Below are 27,676 nucleotides of genomic sequence, written 5' to 3'. Positions count from 1 at the left end.
GATTATCTGAAAAGAGAACGTCATTTAATTATAAGAAAATATATTTTCACATTTTCAATAAATACTGCTTTTGAATCATATTACCGAAAAAGAAAGCTGTAAGGCTCAAAACATCTTATACTAGCTTCCCACAAACATTGTAATCAGCCCCACATGCCCTCCGCTGATATTATGGTGTGTCATGGGCTTGTCCAGAGAGTAAGATATAAGTAAAGAAAGAAATAGAAAGAAAATATGTTTTCTATCATTATCATTCATAACATTCATAACATCCAATGACACACCTTAATGTCAGCGAAATCGAAAGGACCAACGTTTTGAAGCTGATATAAAATTGTGTAAGTTTATAACTAACACGAAAGTGAATTCTACTTCCAAATTCATATCAATTTGTATAATTTTTAGAATTGTCCTACAAATTTGCTACATTTAAGAATTTTGTTTAATCTACATTTTAAAGTACTAGTATATGATAACAAAACCAAAGTTTTACTGTCACTATCCACTTCGTCGATCATCGAGCGTATTTCTTTCAGGGTGGGATTCAGACGAAGTCTTCGTAACGCTGTCCCGAGTTCTGTCTCATCAATATACCCGTTACCATCTCGGTCAAAATCTTGAAAAACTGCTTTGGCCTCTACAAATTTGTTTTGTAATCAAGTGTATATATGTATAGCGTGTTCTTTAATTGTATTAATATTAGGACATGTATTTAAATAAATTTAACTTACCCTGAAGTTTATTAACGTCCAATTCCATGATATTTCAATGTTGTTTTCTAAACACAAATAAAAGAATTCGTTGACACCACAAATAGCAACAACAAAGCGTGTTTAGAAATTTTCAAATATAACCCAGTGTTAGATTTCTAAAAAAAGTTATTTACAAGAATAAATATAAAATGTAAGTGTATTACATGAAATTCATCGACTTACCAGTGATATTGACAATAACTTCATTTATTCATCATGTTCATATCCATTTTTCATTTATTTTCAAACGACTGGGACTGTTTGAATTAAACACAGTCCGCTGATCGATCGATCAGTGAATGTTGGGGATTTAAATGTAAAACTTACCATAACAAAGCTAAGAATTTATAAACCTCATAGGTAATAACTAATCCGTCGAAGGCGATCAATGATCAAATATATCTTAACGAATTTTTACCATCATTTCCTCATTTCCCGTTACTAATATTTTTTTAAAATCTAGCTCTGGAGTTTTCTTAAAGAATATCTACAGTTTCTTATTCTTATAGAAAATATTCTCTAGAAACCGTTCACGGTAGCCTAGTGGTAGAGCGTTCGCTTCGTGATCGGGAGGCCCGGGTTCGATTCTCGTTCGCGGCGCCGCGTCATACCTAAGACGCAAACAAAGGTAGTGACTGTTCCTTCACCAAACGCTCGGCACTAGAAGTGAAAGTCACGGGTCTTTCGGATATGACCTTAAAAACGTAGGTCCCGTGTCACGGTAGGCGTTGGCACGATAAAGAACCCTCACTGCTCAATGGCCCTGAGTGCCGAGTATAGGTCTAAATTTGAAGCCCTTCACCGGCATCGGTGACGTCTCCATATGAGTGAAAAATTCTCGAGAGGGACGTTAAACAATATACAATCAATCAATCAATCTAGTTCTTCATCATAACCTTTTCTTGTTCACAAAAATTACGTACAAATCTGATATTATATTCCTTAATATTGTTTAACATCATTATTTAAATGATGTTAGTGAGTTATCCTTATGGGAAACGATACTGATACTTGAAGTTTGAAAGGTTTTTATATCACAATAAAAAAAAAATTAGAGTTCTTTTCTGTAACTCGTGTTCTTCACGTAAAAATCACTTCCCGGACATCATTCTGCAAAACTCTGTGGGGAAAATTAGCTTAGTTAGAAATACGTTGACGTCTTTTCCTTGTAATAAATTTCAAAATACTGTAGTTATATAATAGATAATTACACATCTCACAATAAGTTAAAATGATACCTTCGTAGTCCACCTTTCCATCACCATCCTTGTCGATTGATTTAATTAATTCATCCGCCTCTTCGGGTCGTATTTTTTGTCCTGTTTCTGTTAAAATGTTTCTTAATTCTGACACGGTGATATAACCGTTGCAATCCTTATCGAAGAGCGTAAATGCTTCGCGTATTTCATCCTCTGTATTCGATTTCTCCAGTTTTCTCGCCATCATCAGAACGAATTCTTCGAAGTCAATTGAACCATTTCCTGTCAAAAATATATTTTTAAAAATCATACTTTATTCAAATATTTCAGATACAATCCAGGCACGTTGTATCGGGGATGGGGGAACTTAGACAATTTATTTTCTTTTAAAATGTCAAATATTTTTTTGGATTCTGGCTTCTACCTTTCAAAAACGAAACGATACTACATGACTGCAAGCATTCATATTAAAGTACTTTGTGCATTTCACAGGCTGAACTTTCAATTCCATCAATGTACATATTGTTCACGTTGTTGATGAATTTGACATTTACTGTTGTACAGTTTAAACTAAATTATGCATTTACTCATGATAGATTTTAACCAAGCTCAAGCATTGACGTAAAGTTAGGCAACATTAACTTGAATCTCGGTTAAGAAACAACTAATTGGTCAAACATGCAGTAGGCAGATCATTGCCCAGATCGGTTCGATAGAGAAATACATTCGAACAAGATAGGTTTTCCTCGGATTTATACATGTTTATCTATACTACTTAATTCAAAAAAATGTTTACCGTGTTTGTACCTCGAATTTATAATAATAAAAAGGACAGGGGTAACAAAGAAAAAGCTACTCACCATCCTCATCCACACCCCTGAGCATATTTTCTATGTCATCATCTGAGGGATTTGTCCTAGAGACCTCATCACTACCGCTAGTTCGCTGGTGGAAATAGTACCATCCCCATCCTTGTCAAAAAGGTTAAAGGTTTCCTTAAAATCTTCAAAACATGAAAACCTCATTTAAAAAAGAGCATTAAACGTTTAACTGACAATACGGGGTAGTCATGGGCTGCCTTGAAGCATCTGAAATCTCTTCTAGAGATTCCATAGGGCAAAAATGAAATGAAAACTTCTATGACAACTTTGAATTATTCATGGTCCCTGAAATCAAAAATCCTGAATTGCACGAATCTAAATTTTAAGATAAATATGTTATTTAAACCACTTTCTTACATTGTCCTTTCTTTTCAATGAAAATTCAGGATTTTTAATAAGTCCTTTGACAATTTAGGATACTCCTGCCTGAAGTTTCATCATACCTCCTTTTTCTAACATGTAATTTTCGAGTGACAAAATTACTTTATAGTGATAAAAAAGCCCCACACATTTCCAACAGATCCTGCGGAATAAACTTTGATTACTTTATTTTTAATAAATAGTTTAGTCCACTCAAACTTGAACCTTACGTCAATGAACAAAGTACGGAATGGGAGTTGTCCTTTCTTTGTTCTTCAAGACCATTCTATGTAACGTAATATTTGACGCTTACGTATAGAACATATCCTTACAAGAGTTTGAAAATGTATGATCAGCTGTAAATAACCCAAGCACATCTTTTCAATTTTAAACGAAAGTAATGGCCGTGTTTTTGAGATGTTATACGAAATAAGAAACCTACCTTTCTTTATTTCTGCAGATAACTGGTCTACCTAAAAAAAGAAAAGAAAGTATTTCCAAGATTAATCTCGAATATAGTTCATTAAGGCTTGGTTTTACGATGAATAAAACAAACTTAAACAGACTCACCATAATGGACACATGTAGGCCCCTTAAAACTAGACCTTACGAAAGAAACTTGACAAAAGACCTTTATCTGTGTCTTTTAAATGTTTCAGCTAGTAAATAAACTTTTAAATAACACGTCACTCGTCGCTCGACCATTGCATTTTAAACTTTATATAGATTCACTATTATGTTGAAAATCTCCGATTTTGAAATTACACTCCACTGAACAATACATACCGTGATATAGCCTAAGACAGTCATGTCCCATCGTTGAAATGACAAGAAGAAGAACTTCTCAAGGCGTCAAAGATTCCAAAACGTCTAAACTTTGTGAAAAAAAAGCTTCATTTTTTAATTACTTAATTTTTTTTTAAACAAAGCTAAGGCTAATCTGTGCAAATAATTATAGGCATGTAGTCGGTAAAGCGTTCCCCTTAGTTCAAGACAATATGAATTAATAAAAAGGTTTTAGATATGTTTTCTTCTATACTCTCGCACATCTTGGGTTGTATACAAATATCAACCAGTCACTGGCCAAACGAGTCTAAAAAAGTTTTTAAAACAAAAATAATACATCATTCAAAGCACGAATTTTCAACAGTCTCGTTTAAAGGCATCATTTCGTATGTTCTATTTTCAATACAATGACCTTGTCAGCAAATACAATTTATCAGTAAGTCAACTGCTCACTGACTTTTTTTATACTACACCCATTCTCAATATAAGGACAAATGCCTCTCTGAATTTTTAAAAAATGAAGTTCAAGATAACAATTTTTCTATCAGTTACCTTTGAAAGAAAGTATCTGAAGATTTTGTTTCCAGATTTTTTTTCATCAAATTATAATACATGGAATAATGACAAGACGATAAAGTAGAGGGTGATTTTATTCAGAAATGTAGCTTGAAATGTACGTTACTCTTTTTTCAATGTCTAAAAAGATATGTCAAAAAAGGTAGTCATTAAAATCACAATTGGAATATCTTATCTTAACACCAGAACATCCTACCAACTCTGTCAGGAACATATTTCCTCGGCATACGAACGTGCGTTTGATTTTTCCTTTCAAAAAACAAAGGTTACTTTTTGATCCCGATGTACAAAAACATTTTTTAAATATATGCTTTGAATTCTTCTCTCTGTTTTGTTTACAACGATCAGTTTGGAAGCTTGTCATTTTTCTATAGATATTCGAACCTAACATGTACATGTAGTAAAATTCTATTTGTAGTTACTGTCTCTTTTAACATATATCCATGCCGATTTAGAAAACTACATGAATGTAACGTACATTTCAAGATATATTTCTGTTTAATAAAAAAATTAAAATTCATCTAAAAATTCATAGTTTTGTTTCAGTTTATTCCAAAAAAAGATTCTCTTTGTAATCACATTGCGTTATATGTCACAATCACCACTATAAAGACACGATTGCCTCAGAACTTGAGTAGGTAACGTACATTTCATGCTTGTTATAATATGTAAATTAGTAATAAGAAAATATTGAAAAAAATAGCAATTATTGACATAAAAATCATTTCAATGAGGCGTTTTAAGGCAGTAATATAAGATATCGTAATGTAACAAACGAGGTTATTTGTCATCAACTACATGAATGTCACGTCACTTCGGTAACGTTCATTTCATATATTATTGGGGAGTTCCATCCATCTCAGTTCATTACCATTCTTTTGTGCTGTTTCGCTGAAATTGACACCGGTCATAGCCTAGTTACTTCTACCTTTGTGCAAGGGTACAGACAAAAAAAAATATGAGTCATACGTATTTTGCTATGATTTAACAAATGCTCGTGTTTGGCCATTGAAACTAAACATAAATATATTCCGAATATATCCACCGACAGTCTTGTTAACAATTTCATTTAATATGCTGCAACATCGTTTTTCAAAACACAAACAAACGTGCTTATCAGCAGATCTGGAAAAATATAACCCAAAAATGCAATGATTCAAACAAAACTGAGTATTGTGTGCCTTTCAGTTTTTGGAATGTACGTGACTGTCTTGTGTTCTGGGTTTATTTGTTTTGTTTCTTTTTCTTTTTTTTTTTTTTTTTTTTTTTTTTACCAATTATAAGCATATGCATACCTTGTTTTCAATTATCAACAACAATTAAATTAATATTGACGAAAAGTCGCATTTTAAAAATTAAACAGACTGCAGAAAGGTTGCCAAAGATGAATGCAAGACTGTGACTTAGAAATAAATTTTCTAGCATGTGGTAACAGTCAAAAACATTTACGAGTATTGGGGGTGCATTTAGATGGATTTATGTGGCCAGTTGTCAAATGGATTGTAACGATAATTTTTTTTGCTCGTGTAAACGCAATTCAATGACTAAATAAAAAAAATATCAGTTAGAAATACATAAAATGTACGTTACCATACGTAACGTACATTTCAAATCTAAAAATTAATTCTCTTCCACAAGCGTACGTTAGACACGCAATATATTGATACTATTTGAACTTGCATATCAAAAGAAATGCATCATACAGGTTTCGTATTCAGAAATATATACCAGGTATCAAAATTATATTACATAATAATTGACCTTAATATATTTTTTTCCTCAGCAGAGACGTTTATTTTCATTAATTTTTGGATTTATCCGACCTCCAACCTTTGAAACTTTCCTTTGTGTACACATTCGAGTGTGTGAAAGTATTAGAATAAATGAAAATTCGTGCGAGATTAACTTAATTCGAATTTCATGGTAACGTACATTTCAGTCACGTACATTTCAAATGATCACTTTTCATGTAAAAAATAATTTTTAATTGTGTTAAGCAAAACGTCTTTACCAGTTTACAGGATACAAGGGGTTGCTTATTCAGAGTCGTCTCATATTTTCTACTTAATATATATTCTAAATGGAAGAATATAGGTAACGTACATTTCTTTCTTATCTCGACGATTGAAAATGTCTTTCATTCCGTAAACATATTTATAAAAGTTGCTCAAATTGTTCAATTTCATGTTACATTATCTAAGTAGGAGTAATTAATCCTTTGAAATTTCAAATTTAGCCCATCAATAAATAAAGGAGAACAAAACTATCAGGTGTATAATCTTTGTGTTTGCTTGAAATGTGGTTGAAATAGAATTAAGCGACAGGGACATTACACAATAAAAATTATTTATTATCACAAAGAAAATGTATTTATTGTTATGAAAAGAAATATATATGATACAAGGTTTAACTTATCAGAAAATTTTTACTTGAGAATCAAAATTATATATTACACAGAGGGGATTCAGAGTAATATTTGCCTCGGGGACAGTAACGTACATTTCAAATAGGCTACTATATTTGAATTTGGAACTCCTTAAATATCCTTTCAGATCGATAATTATATGAATTCTTATTCATTGTTATATGACTATTTATAATGTTGATTTAAAAATTACATCAGTGGTATTTCTTTTAAATGAAAATGAGGCGACATTATTTGAGCCCTTATATTGAGAATGGGTGACTAATTCTTAGTCCATTATTTGTACACTGAATTGACAATGGATTTTTCCGTTATTTCCCGATCATGACAGTGAGCACACGGCGAGTGTGACTGTTGGGCAGGGGATGCTCACTCCTCAATGGCACCTGGTCCCACCTCTGATGTTTTGGAGGTCCGTGTTTGCTCTGCTCCTATTTTGTATTGTTTTATGGATTCTTGAATACTGTTGTTATCTCCATATGTTTCATCTTTATAAAGCTTCTTCTCACTTTTGTTGTTTTTGTATCAAACATTTAATCGAACCTCCCGGGTGAGGAATTCACAAACCACATCATAAGTTTATTGCTCATGATATCCAAAACACATTTTAAAAAGCAAAACATTTATCTAAAATAAGTTAGATTCAAACGATTCAAAGAGTCCATAGGAGTAGCATTTGCAGAGCGTTTTGTAATTCTATATGAAAATGAGGGATGTAAGAGAAGAAAAATAGGTTTCGTACGTGCAATACGAAACATCAGGGCGCTGAAAATAACTTTTTATAACTTTGAAGATTTTCCGCAATATTATGAAAAATATATATATTTATTGTAAAAAAAAGAAAACATGTACATTTCTTTTTGACAAATCAAAAAGAAATTACAGCTCTGAATATAACAACAATTATTGATGAAATATTTCATATATAATATGCCATTCTCCACAAGATATTAAAGTCTCGGCTTTTTATATCATTGACAGCTGCTTTTTCAATGGAAATGGAACTCCTAAATTTACTTACCTTGCCACTGATCATTTGCAAAATGACATTGTTAAAAATGCATTTTGATTGTATTCCCATAGGTACCAATTGCGTCCAGTTATTAGCAGACATAATTTTCTATTCATATGAAGCAGAATTTGTTCGAAATCTTATACTTGAAATGAAAAAAATATGGAGATAACGAACAGTATTCAAGCTCAAAAGTCCAGAAAACAATACGATATCGGAGCAGAGCAAACACAGACCTCCAAAACATCAGAGGTGGGATCAGGTGTCATGGAGGAGTGCCCTGCTGACCGGTCACACCCGCCATGTGCACCTCATCATGACGAGGAGAAGACTGCAATTCTGACCAGTCAGCAGGGGATGCTCACTACTCCATGGCACCAGATCCCATATTTATTGTTTAAGAGGCTTTTGTTTGCTCTGCTCCAGAAATTGTATCATTTAATGGATTTTTGAGCTTAATACTGTTCGTTGCCTCAATATATTGCATACACTAGGTTTTGATGCTTTATTTTTTTAAAAATTAAATTATATCTTTCTTTTGTTCTATAAATTAAGTGTTTTCTTTCTAAAGTATAACTTTAACACATGTCTGTATTGTTGGTAAAATGATATGAACAATGAATTATAATGAAAATCACACATAGATTGTGTATTTCCTAGCCCCGTGTCTCTCAAGAAGACATTAAAAATAATCATGATTACCCCTACACAATAATTGAAGTGTGAATGTTTTTTTGCAATGAATTACGTAAGTAACATAACTGAAAAAGAACTCAAAATAGGGCTTTTAGAAGAGTATAGCCGCTCCTTCGATGCCCGCATATAAATTCAGTTCTGTGTTCTGTATAAAACGAGAATATGAGGAGAATTATTCCATTCCTCGGTGTATGGCAATAGTATTACCACATAACCTATCTTTATCGTCTGTTTTCAGGAGGACTTAATTGTCTTGGTAATAAGTATCAGGAACAAAACACGCCCGGGCGGGGCTTGTCATCAGCCCTTGTCCCGGGCGAAACTAAACGATTCGGGTGGATTGATCGACGGAAGCGTTTTGATGATGACATTTGAAAAAATTAGCTGATCAAATATGAAGACAGGTGGCAGAAGTTTATCTGAAACTTCTGATGTAAGATAGCTAGACACGGAATTTGCAACAGATTTCTCTGCTTATGTGTTTTTCATATGGTCACATTTGTTGCTTTTGTATCAAGATATCGAAGATATTATTGTACTAAAGAAACAGAAGGAATCCAGAAAAAGAGATCGATATATGGGAGACAAATATCAAATTTGCCAACCGAAACCTGTCCTTCAGAAAATCACTGTTGTAGTTTAACCTTTTCAGTCCTAAAGGCGGCAGCAAAGGAGTACAACATTAAGGAAACAAAGAATACCAGTTGGGCAATAAAAGAGTACAACAAGCAGGCAATAAAACAGTACAAGATCGAGGCAACAAAAAGTTCAACAGCCTGGCAAACAAGGAGTACATCATTCTGGCAACAAAAGAGAACAACAAGCTGGCAAAAAAAAATACAAAATCGGGGCAACAAAAGAGCACAGCAGACAGGCAATGAAAGAGTGCAACAGACATTTAAAGAGAACGAAATTGAGGCAACAAAAGAGAACAGCAGACAGGCAAAACAAACAGCAGAGGGTTTGAGTGATCCAAGGTGAGAAATAACTTTACGGAAAATCATAGATATAAAAGAATCAGAACACACTGTCATAGGATGATCAAGGAACAAAGTTAAACCACTGAAAATCAGAGGAATTGATTTTAAATAATTCTGTTGAAGCCCTTCATTGAACAGCGGATTTTTACTAACAAAATGTTATATTTTTGTATTCATGTACTGTGTATTTTTTTCTTTGTTGTTTCTTTTTGAGTATTTTTAAGCATATTTGTAACATAGATGCCAATTCTCTCTCTCTCTCTCTCTCTCGAAACTAATATCAAGGGATTTTCGTTTGTTTTTCTTTTGGTGGGAGAATGAAAAAGGTTTAAAACTAATTTAACCTGGTAGTCTTGCTTGAAACCCCATACCATACTACTCTTCTGCAACTAAGAGAGTTTAAAAATTAAGCTATAATGACCAGGGAAAGTCTTTGAAAACTCATAAAAACCGCCATCAGAAAACTGAGAAGATACAAATCAAGAACACATGGAAAAGTTGGCTTTGAAACAAATACAACTTTGAAATTCAGCTGGTATTGTGTGTAAATGGATTTTCATTTCAGTTTTATTAGCAATCATAACCATGTGCTTTCAGTATGTACATGTATCTTATCGTATCTTTAATTTTGTGGTTGCTTTGTTTTGATCTATTCTTGTTTGCAGTTTAGCTATTTTATTTTTTTTTTATTTATCTAGTATTATTTAGTTTTGTTTTTTGTTCACTTGAGCGTTTCTTGGTCTGGTTATTCAATAAAAGAGAAAAAAGTTAATTATTTTTACAGCAACCTTTTTAAAGCTGTTAATTCTCATTAGTAGGATCATATCTTATTTCATGAAACCGAAAATACAAAGTTAAAGGGATGAAATGACGTATTTATGTAATATTATCTTTGTATTTGTAAAAAAAAATAAATAATGAAATCATTCAAACAAAGAGTTTCCTCTATATGTCCATAGAAAGTATATTAATTATGGAAATAACCTTTGCTATGTATACAATACATGTATTTCTTTTTAATATAAAAATAATTCATTTGACAATTCAGATAAAAGAAATGTTAGAATTTTTAATTTTAAGTAAAATACTTTAATTTACTTAACTTGACCTATATTCCTTGACTTCTGTGGATGTAATAAGTGCACATTTTAAGACGTTTCCACACTTTCATTCATCTGCTCCCTGAGGTTCAACCAGACTCAATCCTGTCCATTCCAGTACGTGTATGTTATCTTCCCACCTCTTCTCTCTTCGTCGGCTCCGTTCTCCTTCAATTGTCCCTCGGAAGATTGTCCTTGCAAGGCTTCTTTGAGCGAGAAGTGTGTATTTTCCACTTCTTGAAAACAGTGAGGAGGTCATCGTTGGGTCCTATAAATATCGCTTCCAAAACTTTTCTGCGGACCTCTTCGTTGGTCATATGGTCTGTGTAGCAGATGTCTTGTATCTGACTGCAGCGTCCTATCTCGGTGCTCACCATCCTCTTTCTTACTCTGTGGTAAATGCCCAGGTTTCACAGGGGTGTTGGGTCTTTCTTCTAAAATTAAATATAACCACTTTTTAAGAAAATCAAATTGCTGTAATGTTTTAGTTTTTACATGTTAACATTTTTTGTTATAAATAAAAGCGGAATAGAATTTTTGTTTGAAAGACCCCAACCACGGAGTCTGATTAGAGTCCTAATCTTGAAGCCTACTTGGTATCATAGTTATGGTACCTAACCGACGCCATAAATGTATTCCAGGTGTCTTGTCACCTAACAATGCTGTGGTGGCCCTAATACTTAGAGCGTTATGTCCAAGGTACACCGGTGCCCTTACTATAGAGCCTTACTCTCTAACAGGTGTCTAAACCATGGAGGCTAATACCGTAACAGGTGCCCTAATACTTTGAGCCTAACGCCTTGACAGGTACTCTAATGGCATTAGATGTAAAACAGGGTATATATGGAGACAGATACTGAACAAATATAGCTTTTACTTGATATATAAAGTGTGACTGAACAAGCTCTGACGTTGCTTATAAAGAGCTTAAAGGCATGATCAACAATATTTTGTGACGCAGGGAATTGAAGTTGCGAATAATCACTCATTAAGGATCGATTCCTTGAGCGAACAAAGTAACAAAATACTGATTTGACCCCCGCCTTCGCGAAAGCGAATGGACATTCAATATCATTAGTCTGTCAATCTGTCATAAAAACTTTAACCTTCGCCATAACTTATGACTAAATTAAAAGCGCTTTCAATTTTACATATATCACAATGATTACCTTTTCCAAATATACCATTATTTTTGACCATGTGACCTTGACCTTAAAGAATGGCATACTTTTCAAAAATTTTAACATTTCTTTAATTCGGTCACAGCTTTCGAAAGAGAAAAGATAGGAATTACTTATCAAACATGTATATTACCTATGATAATATTTTTCTAAATACATGTATATCAAAGCTTTTGACTGTGACCTTGACCCTAGAGTTAAAATGTTATTTTTCCTTATAAATTTTGAAGACAAAGGGCTTTCATATCTGACATCTGCATTACTTGTGTCAAAATGTTTTCGAGCATGCTATGAATTTTACCCCCTAGACTACACGTACATGCTAAAATTAATTAAACAAGCAAATTCAAAGAATTGTGGTCCCTCGCTTTCGGTGTCTTTTTGGGTGAGATGTCTTTTTTATGGCATTTTGTGCCTAATATGAACTCCCTATCATAAGTCATCTATATAGAAATTATCACTGAACTCCAAGGTCAAGGTCAAAGGGTTAACGTTCTTGGTATCCAATGAAGTCTTTTCACAAGGATTACATATGTGAAGTATGAAAGCCCTAGCCCTTACCATTCAAAAGTTATGGTCAAGGTTAAAGTTTTCTCGTAAGTACAAAAAATCTTTAAGGTGAAGGTCAAAAGGTCAAGGTTGTTGGTATCAAATGAAAGGTCTTGCCACAAAGAATACATATGTGAAATATGAAAGTCCTGGTATCTACTGTTCAAAAGTTGTGGCCAAGGTCAACGTTTTTGAAAAGTAGGTCAAACTCCAAGGTCAAGGTCAAAGGGGCAAAGTTCTTGGAATTCAATAAAAGGTCTTCTCACAAGAATTATATATATGAAGTATGAAAGTCCTAGCCCATACCATTCAAAAGTTATGGTCAAGGTTAAAGTTTTTTCAAAAGTATGGAAATCTCAAAGGTCAAGGTCAAAAGGTCAAAGTTGTTGGTATCCAATAAAAGGTCTTTCTACAAAGAATACATATGTGAAATATGAAAGTCCTTGTACCTACCATTCAAAAGTTATGTCCAAAGTAAAAGTTTGAATTTTTTGTGTAAAAGTTGGTCAAACTCTAAGGTCAAGGTCAAAAGGTCAAATTTGGTGGTACCCAAAGAAAGGTCTTGTCACAAGGAATGCTCATGTGAAATATGTAAGTCATAGCTCCACTGAATCAAAAGTTATGGGCAAGGTTAAAGTTTTTGTGACGGACGGACAGACTGACAGACTGACAGACAGACGGAGAGACGGAGCGCGAAGCGGTTTATAAAAAAGCGTAAACCGCCCCAAGTTTTGTTATATCGTATAATATAAGTTGAAATAAGCTTCATGCATTCCTTATAATTTAATTTCAGTGCAGACAATGAGACAATTTTCCCTTAGAATAAGGCTTCACATTGATTAAATTTCAAAAGTAACTCAAGCGGAGTAATACGTTTTTTGACGTAACTCATTGTGACGTAGGCAAGTTATGTTATACAAAATGGATAAAAACTTTTATCCAATCAAATGACGTGTTACAAGTGAAACAAACAAATTAAGAATTTTTCCCCCCCCCTTTTGGTGTCTTTGTTGGTGGGATGTTATTTTCTATGACATATTGTGTCTAATATGAACATCCTATATATGTCAATTCTTAAAATTTTCATTGAAGTTGATTTTTTTGAAGGAAGAAAAACCCCTTATCCTGACCGTTAAAAAGTTATGGCCAAAGTTAACGTTTTTCATGAGTAGGTCAACTCCATTGTCAAGATCAAAGGGTCAAAGTTGTTGATGAAAGGTTTTTTTTCACAAGGATTACATATATGTGAAGTATGAAAGTCCTAGCCCTTACCGTTCAAAAGTTGTGGTCAAGTTTTTACATAAGAATGTAAATCTTTAAGGTCAAGGTCAAAAGGTCAAAGTTGTTGTTTCCATTGAAAAGACTTGTCACAAAGAATACATATGTGAAATATAAAAGTCCTAGTATCTACCGTTCTTGGAAAAGTTAAATTTTTTTTTAAAGTGTTAAACTAATGTCAAGGTCAAAGGGTAAAAGTTGTTGGTATCCAATGAAAGGTCTTCTCAAAAAGATTACATATGTGAAGTACAAAAGCCCTAGCACTCACCGTTCAACAGTTATGGTGAAGGTTAAGTTTTTTCATAAGTATGTAAATCTCCAAGGTCAAGGTAAAAAGGTCAAGGTTGTTGGTATCCAATAAATGTCTTGCAACAAGGAATACACATGTGAAATATAAAAGTCCTAGTATCTACTGTTTAAAAGTTGTAAAGGTTAAAGTTTTTAAAAAGTAGGTCAACCCAAAGTCAAGGTCAAAGGGTTAAAGTTCTTGGTATCCAATAAAATGTCTTCTCACAAGGATTACATATGTGAAGTACAAAAGCCTTAGTTTTTACGTTCAAAACTTATGGTCAAGGTTAACGTTTTTTCTTAAGTACATAAATCTCCAAGGTAAGGTAAAAGGTCAAGGTTGTTGGTATCCAATGATAGGTCTTGCCACAAACTATACATAAAATATGAAAGTCCTAGTACCTTCCATTCAAAAGTTGTGGCCAAAGTAAAAGTTTGAAATTTCTGTGTAAAAGTGGGTCAAACTCCAAGGTCAAGGTCAAAAGGTCAAATTTGGTGGTACCCAAAGAAAGGTCTTGTCACAAGAAATACACTTGTGAAATATGAAAATCATAGCTCCACTAAATCAAAAGTTATGGGCAAGGTTAAATTTTTTGTGACGGACAGACTGAAACGGACAGACAATGAGATTTAATGTCCCCTCGCTTTCGCAAAAGGGGGGGGGACAATTACTGATTATTTTAAATTGGTCATTTTTAAGAGAAAAGGTGGTCTTTTATCGGGGCCTATTTACTAACATGTTAATACATATATATATATAGGTCCCTGCTTTCATATTACACTAATGACTTGTAAGTTACCAGTGTGAAAAAACCTTAAGTTTTTAATTATACGATGACTTTTTACACTGTTACCTTTCACTTTGAATTTATTCTACTTTTGAAAAAAAAATTTTCCTTATAACTTTTTATTGGGGGTTGTGACAAGATGTTATAGAGCATGCTATAGTGATTTTGATCCCTTCATGTTTGACCCAATTTTCAAAAAATTTTAAATTTGATGATATGGTTTTCCAGAATATTTGGACACTGAAAGCGGAGGATCACAATTCTTCACAGCTTAACGAAAAACGAATGACACCCCCCCCCCCAAAAAACCCAGTACATTTCCCATGGGCACGGCATACCATTTATATCTTTTTCCGGTGTAAACAAAATTGTAACACTACACTAATCACAATGCATTTTCTGCCTCATGTAAGATGGAATTTTGTGATGTTACGTGATTTGGTTTTATACTTCACTTAAAATTCAGCAGCCAGTAATCTGAAATGTGAAGACCTGCTGAGGGGCAGTACTACTGTAAAGAACCACTTATAGATGCGGAAACCCAGGTACTGTAGGCGTGTAGCGTTTCCCAAAAACTGCTGAAGTAAGAAACAATTTACGTCTCTATCGATAAAAAAAATATTTATTGAAATTTTATGTTCACATTCTATCCAAATGCTACTAAATAACTTTTGATGCACGCTTTGAACCTTACATTTGTACAGTTGTACATGTAACATACTTGTGGGAACTGCTTACCATGCTTCCTTAATCATACATAAACATAGGCTGATTTCTGATTTAAGACTTAATTAGCTATATAGTTGAATTTAGTGATTTTCATGCACCTGTCAATATGTAGGACTATTACATAGGTACTTGTACTTCAGACTGTACTTGAATGGTTGAATAGATGTGTTTCAAATATATATTTATATAATATGTTGATGGTGCGACTGATAGGGCGAGCGCAGATACTTATCCAGTTTTCATTTAGATTGTGCTTGTCAAACCGCACAACATTCGGTGCGTCTCAGACTCTGACGACACATGACGTCGTATGCAAGTTGCTTTACCAAACCAAAGCCTGAACAGGGCTGATTTTAATGAAGAACCGTTTTGTTGACTATTTTCCTGCAACAAATTCATGAAATCAAGGCAAGTTTATTATTCCTTTAACTTTTGTTCTTATTCTCACGAGAACATTGCTTTAGCTATTGTGTATGAAGCAATGCATTGTGGGTCCAAATTACTGTGGAAAAAAATATACCGAATGAATGTGCAGTGCCCAAATTTTGTCTTCACCCAGGTGTTGCTTTAAGAGCTCGCAGTGATGAGCGTCACTTTGATTTACACTACTTTTCTACTGCGCTCGCTATTACTATTAGACATGAAGTTGTGTAAACACATAAAAGTAAACATTTTAAATAATACAGTTTGATCATGGTGTAGCGGACATTATATAGGGAAGTTATACTTCCTCGCTAGTGAGCTAGCTTTCTAGTTATGCGGTAGAGTCTCCCTCTATTTCTGGCAAGTTAAGCAACAGTGAGTCTGTTCAACCCCTGGTTGGGATGATGTTACAATAAATGTACCTTTTTTTTTTCAAAATTATCATTTCATGTATTCTAAAGATTAATAGCTTCTTCTTTGGTTTTAAATCAGGCAGAGGTTAACTGTGAATCAAAGACAAAAACTACACCTACAGAATGCATCATAGCCGAAGGCATCAAATGTATTCCACAGCATTCAGAAACTCCTTACACCTTCAATGGAACTGAAGTTGGTTTTTACAGACATGTGCCGTGCAGATGGACCAATGGATATAACTTTGAGACTGCTTTGCTTCTGTCTGTATTCCTAGGGATGTTTGGTGTAGACAGATTTTATCTTGGATACCCTGCAATTGGACTTCTGAAATTTTCTACTTTAGGCTTCTTTTTCCTAGGACAATTGATTGATATATTGCTGATAGCTCTGCAGGTGGTGAAACCCTCAGATGGATCTGAATACATCATGAACTACTTTGGTGTTGGATTGACTCGGATTCAGACAAATAATGATACTTACATCAAACCAGATGAATCCTGGAATATATCATAAAAAATAATTACATCATTGTTATACATATATTTTTTTATGAGTTAAGATTTAAGTCATCTTATCATCCCCATTTTTTACATTTTTTAATATGTATGTAATTGCTTGGTTTTCACAGTTGTTTTTCTCTTCATCCTCTTAAAATTCTTTGCTGTAAATCAATGTAGTGTGTATAGTATATATTTATTATCTCTGCAATGAAGGTTTTTTAATGTACTGTAAACAAAGATTTTTCACAAGTTTTACTCACAATTTTTCAGTTTGTAATAAATCAGTGACTAGTAAATCATTCTAAAAAATACACAAATGAATTATTCATTGCTATAAAATATTGTAGTAATACCTGCAATTATTTTTTTCTTTCCTAGCATATAAAAGTTTGTACACAATACTGGTGATTACTTGGGGTTCGACCTGAAAGCAACTACAAATAGCCATAATCTTTCAATCAAAGTATGTCTTAAATTTCCAGTAATTTACAGTTCATGCTCACGTGACTTTGTGAGCCTTTACATACATGTAATTGATGTTTTATATATTTTTTGCCATATTAGATGTGATTATTTCACAGTGGTGTAACTTACGAGGGCCGTTCAAAAATTACGCGGACTTGTTGCACAGAAAAAATATTTGACGACATAATTGGACAAAATGTCACACATAATATAAAAGAATCTTTACTTATATGGTCTTCAAAATTTCATATCAAAATGTTGTAAATTGGTATCAATTTTAAGTGATTTATCAGGACATATCATTGAGTCACGGAGCAGCAAAATCTTCGACGTCACGGGCATTATAAAAATATGTGATTGAGCTTTCATTTTCTAAACATTTTCCCAAGAGTACCTGTATAGTTTGAGTTACCTTATCTACTTAACATCCAAACACCATTTCTTCTCGAGCTTAAAATCTATTAAACAATTCAAGAATATTCTTTTTAAAAAAAAAAAAACAAAAACAAAAATTGCAGGTATTTATGAGATATAGTGTGATATTGGTGACACTCAATCACGTACTTTACAGTCCGAATAAAGTTTTCGTCGATAACCTTCTTCCTGTCCTCCCGTATAGCATTTTTACAGAAGTCTAACGGTCTAAAATTTCATTTGCTTTTTGTGGATGAATGTCACGAAAACCCTAGTTTACTACATGTCTTATTATGCATATTTTGGATCAATGTTGGCGATATATCGAGCATTACACATATTTTAACAAAAATGTGGTGCGCCGTCAGTTCAGGAGACGTCATTTTCACAGTCGTTTTCATGGGAATCGCATCGGAGAAAAACCACTCTATTTCTGTTAATACTTCAAATATCATGACAGAAATCTAAATACATAATTAAAGAACAATTTAAAGATACATTTGAGAAAATTGTCGAAAAATATCGCTAATTATAGAAAATTAATGAGTTAAATTTTTTGATTCCGCATGCTTTTGCTTCAGATTTTTTGTCGTGCTCCGTACGTACCTCTCCATCAGCGATCTCAACATACCGATAATTTTCGTAGAATTTTTTCTAAATATAGAAATTTTGCCCAAAATGTGTTGGAATCATTAAGATACATATTTCTTTGAAATTTCATAACTATATGACGTCTGTAAGAGTAAATAATAGTACAGTCCGCGTAATTTTTGAACGGCCCTCGTAAATTGTCATGTTCATATTTATTCAACATGTTTGTGAATAGTTTATAAATTTGAGCAAAATAATTAACTAGAGTTGTAACATTCACAATGAAAATCCTTATTAAAAACTGAAATTTAATGTATTCTTTTTTTATCTTTTCAAATACTTTACATGTAGAGGGCTAAAGGCCAAGTGCTGATATTTTTGGAAAAAGCACCCTTCTTCATCATATACATACATTTTGTATGGTTGGGCGATATCCAGGAGTAGAGGTTTTCAAAGAATTTTATGCATTTTTTACAATATACATGTGTATTCACTATTCAAAAGAGCCCCACCTTAGCCGCTCACCAAGGGACTGTAAAGTTCAAGAGTAAATGGAGAACAAAGCTGTATTAAGAATTGCACAAATATTTATTTCCCCTACCTTTGTGAATTTCTGGTCCACTTGGTTAAGAGTTCTAAGGCTGGGTGTGAAGGGCTCTATTTGTATTCATGCATCTACAAGAAGTTATTCCCCATTACTTTTCACCTTTGATAGTTAATAACAGTTTGTGCACTATTAGTAATCAAATCTCATTTCCTCTAAGATTGGCCTCTCTTAATGCTCTTGGTCTTGGAAGAAAAACAAGCAAATTCAAAGAATTGTGATCCCTCCCCCCACTTTCAGTGTCATTGTGGGTGAGATGTCATTATCTATGGCATATTGTGTCTAATATGAGCGCCCTATCACAGGTCATTCAAAAATAATCACCAAAGTTGATTTCTTAAAGAAATTAGGTCAAACATGAAGGTCAAGGGGTCAAAAATCATAGCATACTCAGAAATATCTTGTCAAAAGTAATACACATGTAAAATTTTAATGCCCTATCTCTTCTCTATCAAAAGTTGTAATGAAAAAAATAACATTTCTGAAATGTAGTTAAAATGTACAGATCAAGGTCATGGGGTAAAAAATCATAGTGTATTTAGGAAGGTCTTGTCACAGGTAATACAAATGATTAGTATGAAAGCAACTCTTCTAATTCTAAAGTTTGGCAAATTTAAAGTAATGTTTAAATTTATGATATGTAGGTAAAACTCCTAGGTCAAAGTCATGGGGTCAAAAAGCATATTGCATTTAGAAAGGTTTTGTCACAGGTAATGCACATATGTAATTTGAAAGTCCTATCTCTTCTCATTCAAAAGCTATATGTATGATCAAAGTTAAAGTTTTTGTGATAGACTGACAGATGATTAAAATTTGATGTCCCATCGCTCTCTTGAAAGCAGGGGTCAATTGTCATCGTGAATAGCAAAGGGGAATAACTTTTCTACTTCTAGAATATTTGCCCAGCACCTGAAAACAAATGGTCAAGAATTTCAAAATATACAAAAATACCCTAGCTAGCTTACTTTGACATGTATTCTGTATGTCTTCTAGATGCCTGGAAGCAGAGATGATATTCAAAGATCAAAGATATGACAGCCAATTTTTAAAGCTATTTTTGAATATTTTATATAGAACGCAATTAACCTCTGATCTAAAGTAAGCAAACAGTGAAAAATAGATAGCACTATTTCTGAGGATTACATGTTTTATTTTTTAGATCAGAATGTGTGCTAGCTGCAGATCTGTAGCATTATGGTTTTATATATTTGTCTTTGACCATAACGCTACAGATCCGGTAATGCAAAAAAGGTGCAACTTACGGGGCAATATTTTTTGCGCACTTTTGGGGAGAATTTCTCCACTTTCCAGCATCAGTACCAATTTACTACCTTTCACACCCTAATTCTAGGCACATTATTTAGCTAATCTGTATATTATCCACCTCCCAACCATTTATTATTATGGCGTTGAGCAAAGATCGATCGTCATTTAGTGATCGGTCAGATTTACGCGACCGAATATATCAGTGGATGCATTCGCATTGGATTATGCGCCATAAATTGCACTTTTTTTTGCATTACGGGATCTGTATAGTGTAGCGTTACGGTCAAAGATATATAAACCATAATGCTACAGATCTGCAGCTAAGGGTGCGTTATTTTTTTTCTTCTCTGAAAGTACTCAAATATACCTGTTTACATTAAAATTCAAGAACATCGCAATTCCCTAAGCTTGTGTTCCAAGACATGGAGTTTAAGGATGCAAATTTTAATAGGAAATGAAAGTACCTAAGTCTCTACTTTATTTTGATGTTTAAAATGGAACATAAAGTGTTAGTCAGTTAAGTGGTATATCTACTGGGTCGTTTTATGTTTAAAGTGAACCAAGATCTTTGTAACACTGGCCCTAGAACCCCTGACCCAGGGGCCACAATTTTCACAAGTTTGGAAGCAACACACTGAACAGTCTGTTTATCATATCACTTACACTGTAAGATTTTCTAAGAATAAGAACTCTTCTCCCCCAACTCAAGCTAAGCTTATCTGCTAAATACCAAAGATGAAAAAAAAACGATTTTCAAAGGAATAAGATCATTAATATGATTATTTAAATGAGAATTTTACTAAAGCTATTTTGTATTTATTTCTGAAAATGTGGGACCATTTATTAAAAATACAATCAGGAAAATATAAACTGCAATATCTTTGATGTAAAGATTAGCTATACATCAAAGGTTCTAGATCTCCAAAACAAATAATAATAAGAGGTATACTTTCATTAATATATACATATTCTTTCAAACATTTACATACAAATCAAGTTTAACTTTGATGAAAACCGGAATTGTTGAATTTATGAGCTTACTCATATTCCTCATAGTATTTCATTCATACAACTATATTAATCCAGTGCTAAAACAATTTACATATGAAATACATGTTGTACATAAGCACCTAATCTTGTCTCCTCTAGATCTTTTAAACCTCTTGACAAAATACAAGAAACATTAATATACATTTTTTTTTTATAAAATGTTCAAAACTTTTCCCAACATTATCAACACATTGTCCTGCACAACTGAAGGTTCATGCTTTGTGAACAAAATTTCTATAACATATAAAAAAAATTATGAAACTAAAATTTGATTAAAAAAAATTAAATAAAGCAAAATGTGTTTAATTGAAATATGTGTATTGTACAATTTTCACAACAGTGCCAAATTTTTCTTTGACTGATTTGAATGAAGAGAAAGAATGAGAGAAAATAAAGCAATATATCCATCTCTGATCTTATAAAGTTAAGATCGTAAACTATGTTTTAAATTAGCCATAGACCATAGCCAGTTCAATTTAACACAATATTCTATGTTTATTTGAATGAAAATATGATGTATGATGTACCCCTTTAAAGTTCACATGAAGTCAAGTGTTTTAAATTGGGGGGGATCCTTCTCTGGAAAAGATGACACCACTAGGATATAGAGAAAAATACTGTATGCAAACTTTTTCCACCAGGATTTAATTCTGTGCAATAACAATTTCTGTTTACTTGTAATTTCTCAAGCAGAGAATGATATGTGAAATTCTTGGATCATCATTATAATTCCAAAAAATGCATTCTATGCACACTTAAAGTTCTGCAGGAAAAAAAATCAAGATATGTTTGTGAAACACTGATGCCCCTGTATGGCAGCTAGCTTATTGCGAATTTTGAATTCTCTCAAATGCATGTCAAAATCCAAAGGCCAAGGTCAAAAGGGTTTGTACCCAAAGGGAGATCTTGTTACAAGCAATACACCTGTGAATTATGAAAGCCCTAGTTTAAACAGTTCAAAAGTTATGACCAAGGTTAAAGTTTTAAAAAGTGGGTCAAACTCTTAGGTCAAGATGAAAAGGTCAAAAGTATTTATACCAGCTGAAAGGTCTTGTTTCAATAAATACACATGTGAAATATGAAAGCCCAAGCTCCAACACTTCAAAAGTTATGGCCAAGGTTAAAATGTGGTATATTTTTGTAAAAGTTGTAGGTCATCCTCCAAGGTCAAGAGGTCAAATTTGGTGATACCCTAAGAAAGGTATTGTCGCAAGGAATACACCTGTGGAATATGAAAGCCATAGCCCAACCACTTCAATAGTTATGGACTAGGTTTAAGTTGACATCAGACAGACAGAAAAATAGATAAACAGGCAGGACAAAAACAATATACCCATGGGATCTTTCCATCCAGGGGCATAAAAATGACTGCTTATATAGTGCACAATAACTCTACATTTACTTCTTAAGTTCTTAACCAGTGTTTATGTTTAGTATAAATTCTAAACATATACAATATACATATATTTCTTAATGACTAGGTATACTATCATTTAACTCATGCTTGAGCCACTGTTTGGAATCCCTTTTTGTGAAAACCCATAGCTCCAACTATTACTTAAAGGGGCCTGGACACAGTTTGCATGGCTGTTTTGATTACAGTTCTAAATAACTTTAATATATTAAAAAAAAAACTTAAGTCGTACACAAAAATTCAAAAGATAAAACCGATGACAATGGCATTCCTTGTGACATTGTGTCAAACATCTGTATTTGTAAACACTGGTAAAAGCTTTTTTTTTTGTTATTAATGTTTGTGTTTTACAAGCGTGTTCAATTTTTTAAAACTATACATGTCGCACTCTGACAATATTGGTAAGCTGGTTTTAAATTTTAAGTTTGTTTTAATTTCTCCATTAAAGTTTTATTAATACAACCAAGTATACTACAAATTTGGTACATTTCTTAAATATTAAGGATACAGTTTGTGAGCTTGTGCATGAATGTGTGTAAAACAAACATGTCCAAAAATAATATTTCCCAGATTAAAAAAAAATTTTAAACATGCTTTTAAATTAAAAGAATGTGGTATGAAATACTCTAGCAATACCATATAATCCCTATTAACCGCCTCGGGCGCTTAGAAAATTTCAAAAAGGAGGAGTTGTTTTGGTGTTCTATTTATGATATTTAATGTCATATTTTAACTTCAAAAAATCGTTTGAAAATAAAAATAAATACAAGAAACAACTAAGATAATGTCTAACTTTACTTAAAGTGAAGATAATTCACCCAAATTATGCTAAAATGTTCATTTTCCACTTAGAAATTCGATGATAGACAAATTTAATTTTCACTCTCTTCATATTTTTGATAGGATTCTAGTTGATTTTAATCACTTACAGGGCCCTTATTTCCTGACAATTGAAAAATACCTAAGGGGGTGCTTATAGGGGTAGGGGCAGTTAATAGGGATTATACGGTATATAATTATTGATACTGAAAATTTTAGAACATTCTCTGGTATTACCGGTAACTTCAAATTTGTGCCCGAGCCCCTTTTATATGGGGACATAGAATATAAAATACTTATACAATAAAATCATTTTATAAAATCACAGTTCCTAATTTGGTAAAAAACACAGGTAAATAGAAATAATTTAAAAATCATATACATCCATGTACTTTGCAGACGAACATCAAGATCTCTGTATTTTATACAAGTATGCTAGACACTGCCTACAGATGAATGTTCATCACCATGTGACCTGGGATTTGTATTCTTCTTTTAAAGAGAACTGTTTTACGGAGTCGTACACTAGTGTGGCTAGGAATGAGAATAGAATGTTCTGTATAAGTCTGGGACGCAGCCCCTTGGTAAGAAATGTCAAAATCCCTTCGTCTCTGTACAGATTCCTAGCAGCTACCTGTATACTGGTCTGGCTCACCTGAAACAGCCACAAATTTAATCAAGTACTACCTCCATTACTACATGTATTTTTACATTCAAGTATTTTGATTTTGCTTAAATTTAATTGTCTTTACTTCTTTTTGTTTGCTTATTTGTTTTTTTAAAATTGTTTTGTAAATGTATTAAATGCATAAATTGCTAAAAATTAACGAACAATAAAAATTTCCAGATTTATCTGAAAGAAATGAAAAGTGTGCATGAAACTTTAATTACATCATTGTTGGGAACATGTCACCTCCTACTTTGTTAAGGGCTTTACGCCATTTGTAGGACTTTAAGCAATGGACATCTTGCTGTTTTAAGAAACACTAACTTACCTGTGCTCTTGTCGTTGTGATGGAGAGACCATTTGTAATTATGGCTACTCCAAATCCGGATATAACACCACTGGCAGTATTTCTCAGCACTCTAGATGTCCCAGGATACATATTTGCCAGAATACCTACAAAACACCTTCTTTTATTTCAAGCAAACAAACTTTTCAATACATAAAACAAGCTTTAACAAAAATTATCATTTTCAATGAAAACAGTTGAAGCATTTGCAAATAAAACCATGTTTTCTCAGACTGATTTGACAAGTCTCAACATTATTTACAGAAGATATCAATGATAATTTTTAATTTATTCCACATTAAAGAATAGTCAGATGTACTTTATGAAAGGATCACATATACATTTACCACCTACATCATCACTAGTAAGGCATAAATTTTAATTAAAATTGCTTCATTAAGGAGTGGAAACTTTTCTTTAACTAATAATCCCCTTAGAAAAGTTGGACCCTGTGAATTTGGTATGAAAAGAGAGTTATACAAATGAAGCTTAAGAAGTTAATGCTCCCCCATTTCGAAATTTTTTTGACTTAGATGGATCCCCTCCTCTCTGAAAAATATTCCTGGATTCATGCATGGTAAAGAATGATGAAGAATCTGAATCTGGACTATCAGCTGAATTTTGAGTACCTGACACAAATTCAAAGGAGGACCACCACAAGGCACTATGAAGTCCATTGTTAATCATCAGTAATGGTAGAGCTCTCCAAAACCCTTTAAGTCCATGTCTATTTCCCACATCTTTGATGACTGAACTCTCCAATATCCACCGTCCCCCGTGTCTTATTTCTTTAGGGTACCGCAGAGGCTGGAGACTTTTCAAGATCTGGACCTCTTGTTGACTACTAGCTTGCTTCGATAATAGAATCACATACTGGTTTACTACATCAAATGGACAGTTTATGCAAGACGCTGTGCAGGAGGCAGTAAATCCAGCTATAAATGGATGTGAGGTCAGTTCTCGTACAACTTCATATGTACTGACATATGTTAGAGAAGAAAGGGTCTGCCCAAAAGCTCGAAATGTCACTCCTCTCAAAAAGTCCATTAACTCCCTGTCTCTGGTAAATCTTGGCAAAAGCATCACTTATATTTTTGTAAAGTTTCTCTTTCTCTAAAAAGGAGACAACATATAAAATTAACCCTAGGGTTAAGTCATGTAGAGAAAATAGGGAGGTTGAGATTTCATACCTGTTTGTGTACAGGTACGTCTAGTAGGGGAATTGCCTAAATTCTATGCATATTATGTCACCAATTTTAGTGATATCAAGTTATCTACATGTTCTTAGAACCTGTAGAATGCCACCTACATGAAAGTGAAAACTTGTAGCTTTAATAAAAATTAGTCAATGTGATTGTTATACATTATTTAGGATGTTTAGTTTCATTAGCATTTATTTTTATCAAGTTTTATTTACTAACTTACATAAAAAAAAACAACTTTTAAATAGTTCAAATAAAGACACTTATAGTGGTGTATATGTTCTTGATACAATTCATTAAAATCTCAACAGACAAATTACAAAAATGTGTACATGTACATCAAAGTAGAAGGATAAATACACATGTATACAAGTTTAAAACCTCAACCTCTCTAATTATAATGTGTCTGTTCTTATATTCAAAAAGAGACTTTCTATATATATATTTATTAATTTGTTTTATCGACATTTTAGATACAGATTTGTTTTAATACATATACATGTATTTTATATCAGTATCTTAACATTACTGACAGAGGATTTAATATACCTTTCTGCTGCTGCTGGAGAATTGTGACCTTTGTAAAAGGGTAGTAGAACACCCTCATGGCACAAGACGAAAAAGTCATAGTAGGAAAGAACTTGTACAGATCTAGCATGTGCATTTCTATGATGTTAGGATGAGTGACTCTATCCACAGAAGGCTTTTCTGACTTAGATATCATGTTGCTGATCCTTCCTGACATAAAACTCTGCAGATGTGTGTGATGTTACCATAGAAAATTAGAGCACTGCATAACTGCTTTGGTACTTATAATGTTATTGTCCAGTACATGGTTGCTCCTTTCCAAGTTACATATTCTGAAAGACAATTCTATTTTAGAAAAATCTATCAAATGTAGAATTTTTTTTACAATAAATCTACAGAGACTTATATTATATAAATGTTCTTATCCAGGCATGTCCCTAAGAATTGAAAAAGCAGGGGACATCAATTATGAAGTTTTGGGGTTCCTCCCTACCCATGCTAACAGAGGGGGGATACCATAATAACCAGTGTATAACATCATTATAGATGGGGAAATTCTTAACTCTTCCATAAGTCTTAGGAACAACCACAGATAGGTTCTGATGTCTGAATGGTGGAAATAGAATACAGTATGAGTCAGAGGAATTTCTGGTTACTCACAGTCACATCACACGCGAATGCTCCAGTGGCCTAAGAAAAATAATAACATAACTATTAGCTACTTAAGAAAAAACGATGGTATTACACTTATATTGGTTCAGATAGGAAATAAAATAATGAATTACAATGATATCACATCAGCTGATAACCGCCGGGTATCGGTAAAGTGAAGAAATTTATAATTCTTCCGACAATTGTGATACAAACTTACTTAGTTATAAAAAAATTAATCTCAAACAAAGATCTGCTAGTTGAAAAGCATAACATCATACCCATTTTGTTTCTTTGTAAAACAGTTCCATAAAATAACAAGTACTAAAGCAAATCTTACAAAACAAAAATCGACCTTCCGGCTATTTTCACTTTTTCTTTAAAACTACAATATCGATCCCGATGGGAAAAAAAATTAATATTTTTTATGTTGGCGTAAAAATTAAAAATTATAATAACAGAATAAGTTAATAACATTTTTTAAAATGAATAGACGATTAACTCTCAATAAATGAGACAGTTTTCCTAAAAGAGCAGGAGCACGTAGGAACATTTTTGAAAACTTGTATATTATGTGGTGTTGGGTGGTGTTGGGGAGGTGCTGCCACAGTAAAATGATTCAACCAAACTGACAAACAAAAAGGGGGATTTCTCCAAAATCTTTTTTCTTAAGGGTATGAAGGAGAGGTGGAGTTCCAACTTTTTTCCGATCTGTACAACAATTTAATTAATATATTGG

At 33.0% G+C, this 27,676-nt stretch overlaps 1 protein-coding gene and 2 pseudogenes across 1 annotated transcript; 1 reads left to right on the top strand and 2 right to left on the bottom strand.

Moving 5' to 3' along the window:
- Positions 1 to 1,635: 1,635 nt before the first annotated feature.
- On the bottom strand, positions 1,636 to 4,017 carry LOC134273591 (neo-calmodulin-like; annotated as a pseudogene).
- Positions 4,018 to 9,176: 5,159 nt separating this feature from the next.
- LOC134273594 (uncharacterized) lies at positions 9,177 to 17,811 on the top strand (annotated as a pseudogene).
- Positions 17,812 to 22,935: 5,124 nt separating this feature from the next.
- Positions 22,936 to 27,303, bottom strand: LOC134273593 (solute carrier family 25 member 44-like). Its single transcript, XM_062755783.1, is given in 7 exon segments — positions 22,936 to 24,198; positions 24,539 to 24,663; positions 25,186 to 25,591; positions 25,593 to 25,669; positions 26,308 to 26,618; positions 26,947 to 26,976; positions 27,219 to 27,303. Coding segments are annotated over 5 exon segments (996 nt in total). The 5' UTR covers positions 26,504 to 26,618; positions 26,947 to 26,976; positions 27,219 to 27,303; the 3' UTR covers positions 22,936 to 24,006.
- Between the last annotated feature and the right edge of the window lie 373 nt (positions 27,304 to 27,676).

The sequence above is a fragment of the Saccostrea cucullata genome, unplaced genomic scaffold (genome assembly GCF_032062105.1).
Source record: "Saccostrea cucullata isolate Sc308-1 unplaced genomic scaffold, CSIRO_AGI_Scuc_v1 ctg7667, whole genome shotgun sequence".
NCBI lineage: Eukaryota > Metazoa > Mollusca > Bivalvia > Ostreida > Ostreidae > Saccostrea > Saccostrea cuccullata.
This window is presented reverse-complemented; position numbering and strand designations above follow the sequence as displayed.